This window comes from Diplotaxodon limnothrissa, linkage group LG17 (genome assembly GCF_057381915.1).
Source record: "Diplotaxodon limnothrissa isolate DT_005_m linkage group LG17, D_limnothrissa_male_GT1.1, whole genome shotgun sequence".
NCBI lineage: Eukaryota > Metazoa > Chordata > Actinopteri > Cichliformes > Cichlidae > Diplotaxodon > Diplotaxodon limnothrissa.
In genome coordinates, this window is record NC_140612.1 from 17,570,098 (window position 1) to 17,580,962 (window position 10,865).

Consider the following 10,865-nt stretch of genomic DNA (forward strand, 5'->3'; position numbering starts at 1 on the left):
CGTCGTTGAATGTTTCTGAAGCGACTGTGATGCAGACTCACTCTGACTCTGTTTGTGTTTCAGATTTTAAAACTCAGAGTGATGTCATCAGGAGAAAAGACGGCTGTTGGAGTGAATGAAAGCCCCTCCCCCTCGCTGCAAACACACACACTGATGGACTGAACACACACACACACACACTCTGAACCACCATCTCACACACAGTTGGGATTGGCTCTCTCTCTCTCCCTCTCTCTCTCTCTCTCTCTCTCTCTCTCTCTCTCTCTCTCTCTGGGGCTGCCATCGGGATGACATCATACCCGGCCGACACAATGGAGCTCTTCATCCTCTGAGGTTCTTGGCCAGACTGCATCACTGTGCTGGACTGCCGGCCGGGACGCCCACAAGGAGGGGGGGAGGAGGAGGATTACTACCAGGGAGGGGGGTGGGGGGGTGGTAGGGAAGTGAGAGGAGGCAGCTCACATGTGTGAGCGTGTGGGGTCGCGGACTGGACTGGGTATGGCAAGGCCCGGGATTGTGCGCCCTATCGGGCCAGAAGCTCTGGTAGCGCTGCTGGAGGGGGCGCTGGACCGGGTGGTGCTGATTGACAGCCGGCCCTTCGTTGACTACAATACCTCCCACATCCTGGAGGCCGTAAACGTGAACTGCTCCAAGCTGATGAAGAGGAGGCTGCAGCAGGACAAGGTGCAGATTGCCGAGCTGCTGCAGCATTCAGCCAAAAAGAAGGTGAGTAGTGGTGGTGGTGGTGGGAGGGTGGGGGCTGCTCCGGTGTGGTTAGAATACGGCTCAGATTCAGAACGATGCGTTAGGTTAAAGTACGGAGCAGGCCAGGGGACAAATGACTGGTCACTGTGTCACAAACTGTATATAAAAGATGGACACAGCTGTCGCTTTAAGTGCTGTTGCAATGTTTTCAGAGTCAGACGTCACCATGCCTGATGTGGTGAGTGGAGTTGTTGGGTGATGCTGACATGATTTGCCATTCATCTGCACATGCTCACTGAGGCATTGTTTCTAGTTTCAAGTTGATGGGAATTTTTTATTTATTTTTTTTACAAGCTCAATATCCTTTATTATTATGTGCAGATTTATTTTCTCTTTTCCTGATCCTGGATGTACCTGTGTATCTGTGTTGCAGTTGGAACTGCAGGCTGATCAGGAGGTGGTGGTGTACGATCAGAGCTCTGCCGACCCAGCCGCTCTGAGCTCCGAGTCCTTTATCAGTGTCCTGCTGGTTAAACTGGAGAGGAGCTTCCCCTCCGTACACCTGCTCTCAGGTGAGCCTCCCTGCACCCGCGTCGCTCTGCCATAACTAAAGTTCAGAGTGTGGCCTGTAGGGAACGTTTAACTGTGGGGGGTGAGCAGTTCACCGGGTTCACCGAGTCATGACGATGAATCTTGAGCCTCTGACTCTGGCATGCAGCTGTAATCTAAGTTTAAACAGGAAACCTCTGAAAGCGAGCGGCTGCTTCCTGCTGGACGTCTCTGCGACGCCATTAAACCTCATTTACACTCGTTAAAGGTGATTAAAGTGAGATGGCAGCAGCTAATGGGAAGGAACCGATCAGATTATTGATTTCTGATCGGCTCTAGCTCTGAGCGAGCATGCTGCAGCTGCCTGCAGCTATTTCTACTGAGTGTGGCGTTATGTAACGATGATGTAATGCTGCACGGTGGCTCCACCCTCACATCAGAAAAACCAAACAAAGTGCTAGCTCTGAGGTTTCAGTTACACAACAGCCACTTCCACTGGGAGACCAGAGTCTTCATCAGCGCCGAGGATCACAAAACACGCCCGCCAGCGAACTGAGTCAGACAGGCATGTGAGCAGGAAGTGCTCATATGCTATGTTTAAATCCATAAACAGACAAGCTGTTAAAATTAGCTACAAAAACACAGAATATTTAATTTTTTTAAATTAAAATAAGAATGTAAAAGAAATGCTTAAAAATAAAAGAAAAAACACAAATCATAAAAAATTGAAAAAAGTTTTTAAAAAAGTCAAAAATCAGTCAGTAAACTTAAAAAAATTGTAACAGAATTTAATTGATTAAATGTATTTATTTATTTTTTTAAAAGTACCAGGACATTTAAACCAGGAGTGTTTGGGCCTCAGTTAAAAACTGTGTGAACATCTTTCAGGTTCTGTCTTTGGATTGTGTACAATCATGATCACAGGTGTAGTTATAGATCAGAACGTTTTCTTTACATGATCAATAGCTGGACTCACCTGGCACTTTCTGCTGGAAATAAATCGGTTTCCAAAGGAGGCTGCAGAACATCGATGCTCTGGCTTGTTGCCTGGCAACAGGTGATGAGGATGTTTGAGTCGAGCAGAGACAAATGTCGTGTCCAAATTCATGGGCTGCATTCTCCTGAGGCCGCATTTGTAGACCGATTACGTCACAGCGACGCGCCGAAGGCTGTCCAAATTCGTAGACCCCTCCGAATGCAGCCGACAAATGCGTGCTCCTTTTTCCGAATTTGAAGGATGGGTCGGGTGTGTCCTTCGTGGCCCACCATATCCCAGAATTCATAGCGCGGCCCAGCCAAGCTCCAGTTTCCGGCTAATGGCGGCCGCTACTAAGTTTTAAAAATTACTCTTATTAATCTTTCTGGGTCACGAAATAAACTTTTAACATATTTTCAGGCGAGAAAGTAGCTGTGTAAACATCAAATATCTGCTCGGTTTATCAAGATATCGCATCTTTGCTAAAGTGCTTCGACGTTTTCGGAGACGTCTGCTACCCACCAGCTCGATAGCTAGCCGGGAGCTCGAGGGTTACTGATGCGGCCGAGAATGGCACAACTCCCGGCACATCATTTTCAGATCACCGCGGACTTTCGCTGCTCGGGTTAAACGTTGTCAGCCAGTGATCAGCTGTGATCAGCTGATCACGGGGCCGGGGTTAAAAGAGAGACGCCACCCACCTGTTCGCCGCTCAGACATCATTCTCTTCGTGTCAGGAGCTCCGAAACTCTGCCGACGTCAGTCTCTGCCTGATTCAGTAACCGTGAGTGATTATCCCTTCAATCCTTTTTCTCTTCCCGGCTCCGCTCGCTCTCTGTCGGTAACGACCGTTCCGAAGCCACGCTTCGTGCACTGATCGTTACTAGAATAACTGCGTGCCTGCTCCAAACCCACCGCTAGCCTTCGCCGCGCTTGGGTCTAGCCAGCACGCCACACGGGCACGCCGAATTACTGTGTGTAACCCGCCCGGCCGTGACAAACGTAATATATAAGTCACTTAGACAACCTAAAAATGTTATTGTTGGGCTTTTTTCAGTGTTTTGTTTGTTCGTGAGTAAATCGGTTTGGCTGAGATTAAAGTTATTAGATTAGATAAAATAAAACTTTATTAATCCCCCGGGTGGGTTCCTCCTTGGTTTTTACACAGCTGACTAAACGTCAAACAGAAAACTGATTAAACAGAAGTGTGAGATGGCCGAGAGTTTACTCCAGTGTCCTGTTATATTTTAGACAGCAAGGAGCAGACGGCCGACTTTATTAAACTCCACCGAGACAGCGGTGACGCTAATCAGAAGGCTAGACCGTCCAATTTCACGGCCGTTTACTTCCGGCCTACCCGATCTTCTGAGGACCCGGCCCACGTAGACCGCGAAGGCCGGGTCCTCAGGAGAATGCAGCCCATGAATTTGGACACGACCAAAGATTCAGTCTGATTCCTGCCGGAAGGAAGCACAGCTGTTGACCTCATTATTTCACTGTCAGCTGACTCTGTGTGTGTGTGTGTGTGTGTGTGTGTGTGTGTGTGTGTGTGTGTGGTCTCAGGTGGGTTCTCCGAGTTCTCTCACCTTTTTCCTGGTCTCTGTGAGGGGAAGTCCACCCTGGTTCCTTCCTGCATCTCTCAACCCTGCCTGCCCATCACCAACATCGGGCCGACCCGTATTCTGCCTCACCTGTACCTGGGCTGCCAGAGGGATGTCCTCAACAAGGTGACACAGCACCACCCCCACATCACAGCCCTGCCCCCGAACGCTTTTTTAAAAAAAATGTATTTTATTTTTTTTAATTCTCTCTTCTTGGGGTCCAGCCTCTCTGGTCCGGCTCTGATCCAAACCTGTGTTTGTTTTCCAGGACCTGATACAACAGAACGACATTGCCTACGTCCTGAACGCCAGCAATACCTGCCCCAAACCAGACTTCATCCCAGACTCCCACTTCCTCCGAGTCCCCGTCAACGATTCGTTCTGTGAGAAGATCCTGCCGTGGCTGGATCGCTCGGTGGAGTTCATAGGTCAGCATCACTTGCCCACCTCTCTTGTGTGACTGAATAAACCAGACCCTACTGCTCTCTGCTCAGTCTGAACTTTGTTGTGTTTCAGAGAAGGCCAAAGCCTCCAACGCCCGAGTCCTGGTCCACTGCCTGGCTGGAATCTCCCGCTCGGCCACCATCGCCATCGCCTACATCATGAAGAGGATGGACATGTCACTGGACGAGGCGTACAGGTGAGAAGTCAGGACTTCTGAATCTGACCTGGGACCAAGTCTGTTTGTTAGTTTAAAATGTTTGAATGCTCAGTTTTCTGAGTTCTTCCCCCTGTGATGTCATCAGAGGTCACTGAACTCTGAACATAACCAGGTTGTAGTCATCAGTCAGCCGTTGACAAGGCTTCTGAAGCCCCAACAAGCAACCAGAGACAAGTTTAGACATTTATTTTACATCCACGTAATGTTTGCATAGAATCTGGAGCTCAGACACTCTGTTAGTACACGAGCCTCACAGCAGCTATATAGTTGGGCGGATTAGTCAGACGCCACCAGATGGAGCATTGTTGGTGAGAAACACCATCCAAGCTTATCCTTTTTCAGGGTTGCGGGGGGCCCAGATCGCCAGTCTGTCACAGGGCTAACGCACAGGGACAGACAACCATTCTCGCTCACATTCACTCCCGCATTCACACCTATGGGCAATTTGGATTAACCAGTTAACCTATCCCCACTAACTGCATGTCTTTGGACAGTGGGAGGAAGCTGGAGTACCCAGAGGGAACCCACGCAAACACAGGGAGAACATGCAAACTCCACACTGAAAGGCCTGATGGTGTAATTGAACTCAGGACCTTCTTGCTGTGCGGCAACAGTGCTACCGACCGTGCCACCGTGCTGCCCGAGAAACACCATGTATCAGTTAATCTCGGCATGATGTTTGTTAACACTGTAGTTAGTTCTTTTAAAGGTGAAATAACTAGATTGAAGGCACAAGTGGCAGAAATTAGCTTTCCCCTAGGAGTGGATGGACTCTGCCTTGTGATAGTGTGAGGAGTTCAGTCATTCATTCAGTCTAAGCTGGAGGAGGTGGTGAGAGGGAGGTCTGGGCTCCCCTGACAACTCCAGATAAGCAGAAGAAAATGGCTGATTTTTGTGCGCAGTTTAGTTTTCAGATGATAATTTGTCATTAAGCGGCATTTGTTTTTATTGAATATTTACTTTTAGACGAGTCGGTTCATCTTGTTTTTTTCTCAACTAAGAAACAGTCACTAGGACGATCCCTAACAAACACGGCTAGCAGCTACAGCTGCATGTGTCAGCCTCCACCTGTCAGTCAGAAGCCACGCCCCTAATAATGCAAACTTTAAATGTGCGCATGTTTGGTATTGAATGATGCTGACAGCCGTAAGTGTTTGATCCTCATTAACCTGTCGTGTTGCTTCCTGTCCATAGTCATGCTCCTGTTTCTCTTCCTCATTCAGGTTTGTGAAGGAAAAGCGGCCGACTATCTCGCCCAACTTTAACTTCCTGGGTCAGCTGCTGGACTTTGAGAAGAAGATAAAAAGTCCTCCTGGTACGGACACCAAACCCAAGTGTCTCCATCCTCCGGAGCCCAGCAGCGAGGCCTGCGCTCAGCCTGAGGATGCGGTCCCAACGCCCGGCGTGACACTGCTGGAACCTTTGACCCTGCCGTGCGTTTTAGCCAATGCCCCCGAGGAGCGCCTGCTGGCTCAGGCTCTGAGTGGCCTGCAGCTCGCCGACGGCTCAGAAGACAGTGCCCGGTTGAAACGCTCCTTCTCTTTGGACATCAAGTCATATGGCGAGCCTGGCGGGGGCGGCACCCATCGAGTTTTCGCGCCTCACAGCGGGTCGGGGGACAGCAATGACTTCTACAAGCCGCCATCCTTCAAAGAGACAACGAGTAAACCCTGCCAGTTCTCGCCAGTGGAGGAGGTTTCAGAGCAGTCCACGCCGGAGCAGAGCCCTGATAAGGAGGAGGCAGGCAGCCCGCAGCCAGCGGTGTCATCGGCCTCCAGCGGCTTTGCTAAGCCACCCGCCGCTCCAACCAACTGCTCCCACCACTTGCACCGGAGCGGGAGCATGGAGGAGAACGCCACCAGCTTCCTGTTCGGCCTCTCACGGAGCCAGCAGCACCTCGCCAAACCAGGAGGTGGCAGCGCCCTGAAGGGCTGGCACTCGGACATCCTACTGGGCCCTGTCACCGTCTCCACCTCCTCTTTGGCCAGTGGATGGTACCTCTCCTCAGAGTCCACGCGCTTCTACTCTACATCGGCTATCCTGAGCGGCGGCGGCTTCACGGCGTACAGCTGCAATCATGGCTTGGAGGCGGTACGGCGGCGGCAGCGGACACATGACCGCGGTGACTCGAGGAGGAGCTGGCACGAAGAGAGCAGCTTTGAGAAGCAGCTGAAGCGGCGCAGCTGCCAGATGGAGTTTGGAGATGGGATGGCGGACAGCCGCTCCCGCGAGGAAATGGGCACGGCGGGGAGTCAATCAAGCTTCTCGGGCAGTATGGAGGTCATCGAGGTGTCGTGAGTTCACACACGCAACACAAACCAACGATTCCGTGTTGTGTCAGGGCCGACCCTGACAGTGGAGGACAAGGAGGGGACGAAGCCAGCAGTTGAATGGTTTTTAAATGCAGGTAAAAGTCGAATAAATCAAACCAGCTATGACTCGATCGGGTCTGATTCACGGTGATGGAACTTCCTGTGTGAGCGGCATTCAGGGGCATACAGGTAGTGTAGCAGCTCTTAATCGATGACAGCTGAGTCTAATGGCAGGTTTCTGCTGGGGTAACAACCTTTCATGAAGGTCAGACCATCTGAGTGGTCTCACAGCTCGGCAGCCATCTTGGTAACGCCTCTGAGCGGTTGGCTTTAATCTAATTTGTCACAGTAATGATCGTCTTTCTGCTTTCCACAACGATCCACTCAGTGTGATCGGAGATTGGCCTTCCAATCACATATTTGACATCATCTGTACAGCGTAATCTGTCAGGTCAAATAAATCTGACCCCTGACCTGACTCTACCTCTGACCAGTCTGATTGTTCCCTGACCTTCATGTTCCACAGTAACTGCCTAATAAGTGCCTTTATGCGTTTCAAGATGGCTGCCGAGTGGTGAAGGAGTTTGTGATGAAGCTCATCTGTGTTTATCTGGTGGCAGGGGCTTGAGAGAGTACTGCAGCTTTACATGGGCATATCCATAGGGTGGGTTAGAACCATAGGTTGGCGTGACCTCTGAGCTAATATCAGGATATGAGGTCTGGAAGAAGCACTTTGGGAACTGGTTAACATGTCCGTGCTGCTGTGGTAACTCGTTAAAGGGCCAAAACGTCACTCCAACAGTTTAAAAACAGGAAATGCTGAAATGCGTCGAATCAGAGAGCTGCTGTGACTGAACACTCACCGCTGCTTTAACATGTCGTGTGCAGACCTGTCTGAGGGACTCGCACTTTAAACTTTTTTTTTCACTTCTAATCAATTCGTGATTGAAAATTGTGGCTGTAGTAATCAGTACCTCCACCGGAGGCAGTACTCACTGCAGCCTGTCAGCTTTGGAACGATTTTTTCTGTTTTCTGACATTAGTACATTGGGAATAGTTGGTTCATGGGACGTTAAATCAATACACTGATGTCAGACATCGCCTATGTGTTTTGCCGTGGTGGCTATTCCTGCCACACTTGGACCTTGTGATTGACGACAGGAAGTGAAACAAAGACTGCCAAGACTCTCTGGGGGGGGGGGTCAAAGGAGCTTGTTGGCAGGTTAACTCTCAGGTGTCCTCTGAGGCAATCAGAGGGGATCTCTGGCCTCACCTGGATGGACAGCAGGTCATGTGATCAGACGTATTCACAGGTAATCTTGCACTACTGTGGTATAGAGGTTGGTTTGATTCAGAGTGTTTAAAAAGAATAAAAAATATGACTTTTCAGATGTGTAAGTTTGTCTGCTTCATCTTTAAACTTCTAATCTCACACTGTATGGAAGACCAACACTGCCAAAAAATACAAAATACATGCTCTGACGTGTAATTAAAGTGGACGTGAAACTACACATACAAAGGCTAATTTACACCTCTGAGCCCTGCTCTCAGACACTGACATAGATGTAACTCTATCTGTGAAGCTTGATTTTTAGAAATAAATTCTTAAAGTTTTAAAAACATGTTTAGCACAATGTTCTGTCAGTACGGAACACGACATTTTTTTTCCCATATTCATTTTCCTTTGGATTTATTGACCATAAAAATAAAGTGGACAAATTATTGATTATAAAATAATCAGCTAATTTCACCTTGTAGAATAAAATTAATTGAGTGTAAAAAAAAAAAAAAAGTAATTTCTGTAATTGTTTTTCCCATATTTATCAATAAATGAGAAATATGAATAGATCTAATGTAGTCAAACAGTTTGAAATTTTAACAAACGTTTATACACTATCAAAAATGATACATTAATTAAACAGATACTCCTGTTTTATTTCCTTATGTGTTTCCTGTATGGGAGTCTGAAAAGTACAAAACATAAAAGAAAAAGTATAAATAAATCAGAATATATGATTCAGTTTTTTTTCATGCAGTTTTCATCTGTATGAAACGCTGCTTCATCATCCTCGTACTGTAAGTCAGGTTTAATGTAGTTTTTGTATTTTACATGTAAATATTTTCCTCCTGCAGATTTGTAAGTAAACAACGTCGATGATGCTGTTTTATTCCAGAGCAGTTTAAAGAGTTAAAGCGACCGGTAATGTTGCTGATGGACCAATCAGAAGGCTCCAGTCAATGACCGCTCCTCTGGATGCTGAGGCTGTGGTGACCCACGCTTCAGTAACAAACAGGAAACTGTGTTTAAAGGTTACCCTCCACTGAAGCTTTCACCAGCAGGGGTCAGCATTGGCTGCATTACCTGCATGTCCTCAGCAGGCTTCCCTGTTTCCAGCCAGCCAGGAACAGGCTGTTAATGACTCACCTGGTAAATGAAGGCCACACTGACTCGTTTAAACAGGATTCAGATGTGCACTGTGATTGGTCCAAACCTGACCACAGTCATTAGGGTCAGCTATTTATGAAGCTCTAAGAATGGGGTGCGGGCCAAGTATCTGCATGATGGCCATAATCTGAGCTGTTCCAGTTCTCCAAAACACTAAGGAAAGGAGGGTCAGTGCTTCTTGTATTGTTTCCTTTAGCAGAGGAGATGCTGGCTGGACCATCCTTTATGAAAGGGGAGGAGAAGACACCACCCTATAATTCATAGTGACTGAGCATCTCACCCTTTATGACAACGACAATACAGAGCAGAAATGAGCATATAAATGTTCAACATAACAGTATTTTCCATTTCACCCATAACCTTCTGACATATTCAGTTTTTATCAGCAGCTGTTAAAATGACATGCTACATTTAAACGTTGCACCAGTGGAAGAAAAACTGCTTTCTGTTGACCTGCTGCTGCGTGTAGAACGTTGTATGAGCTCAACATTATGATCTATAACAACTGATCAGAGTGTGTTTAAGGTTCTGTGTGGTCACTGTTCAACCCATCAGGGGAGAAAAGGAATTATACACAGCAGGTAAACATAAGAAAATAAGACAAGTTTTACTTTACGGACTACTGGACAGATTTACTAAGTGGGGCAAATTATTGTGATGTCACAACTGAAGATGATCTGACAATGTGCTTTAAAGTTTCACACAAGTGTTTCTCTTTGAAAACAGGCAGGATTTTTCAGATTTTGTGCAGTTTGCAATTGTGTGTCAGACTTTTAATTCACATTTGCCATATTTGTGTGACTCATTAAGATATTCTCCTCCTGAAGGTGAAACTCTTACAAACACGTGTGCATAAGGCTAGCCGCAGTTACGAACTCTGAGTCTTTTCACAAAAGGTTTTACAGAAATTCCAGTCACATGACCTCCTGTTTTCATTGTCGTCACCATGACAATTGACTGATTTTTGGATTATTTTCATTACATTATTTCATCATTCACAGCTCTTCTCCCTGAGGATTCTGGCTAACAAACTGATCTCTGGGTTCAGGCCACGTGGAAGAGTCCTGACTATACTCGGATACTTTTAGTGAGTACTAGTACCATGGTGTTTTACTGCAGGCAGAGGTTCTGCCTCTCTGTTGCTGAGTGTGTCCTGTCCCAGCAGGGGGGGCCCTCGCTGCCTTATCACTGCGAGGGCCCCCTTCTTCCCTGAGTGTAGGCTGGAAGGCAGCTTTAGGTGACCTGATCAGCACTGTCTCAATAAATTGAAGATTATTGGTTAATTGAGACATTTATAGATCAAAAATCAATATGTCCCTCATTTTGGAATATTTTTAAGATATTTATAGCTTTCAGTGGCGAGCACTGAACTGGTGCACTAATAACATTCAATCCACAATAATGTAAAATCCATCTAATATAAAAACAGGTTAATTACGTTTTTACACTGTGTTATAGACAGGGCTAACAGATGCTAACAGAAGCTAATGGATGTTAGTAGCAGCTAGCGTAGCCCAGCAGTGGAACAAACAGCAGTGTTACGGCAGAAAAGTTCAGCATATCCTCAGCAGCTCACCTATAGTTTTTATCAGTGGGATCTGAGCTTAATAACTGA

At 47.2% G+C, this 10,865-nt stretch overlaps 1 protein-coding gene across 1 annotated transcript; it reads left to right on the top strand.

Annotated features, from left to right (window-relative positions):
• The first annotated feature begins 430 nt into the window (after positions 1 to 430).
• On the top strand, positions 431 to 8,320 carry dusp16 (dual specificity phosphatase 16). Its single transcript, XM_085376172.1, has 6 exons — positions 431 to 726; positions 1,139 to 1,277; positions 3,794 to 3,957; positions 4,100 to 4,259; positions 4,348 to 4,471; positions 5,716 to 8,320. The coding sequence occupies exons 1-6, from the start codon at positions 463 to 465 to the stop codon at positions 6,788 to 6,790; spliced, it is 1,926 nt and encodes a 641-aa protein (XP_085232298.1). The 5' UTR covers positions 431 to 462; the 3' UTR covers positions 6,791 to 8,320.
• Positions 8,321 to 10,865: the final 2,545 nt, after the last annotated feature.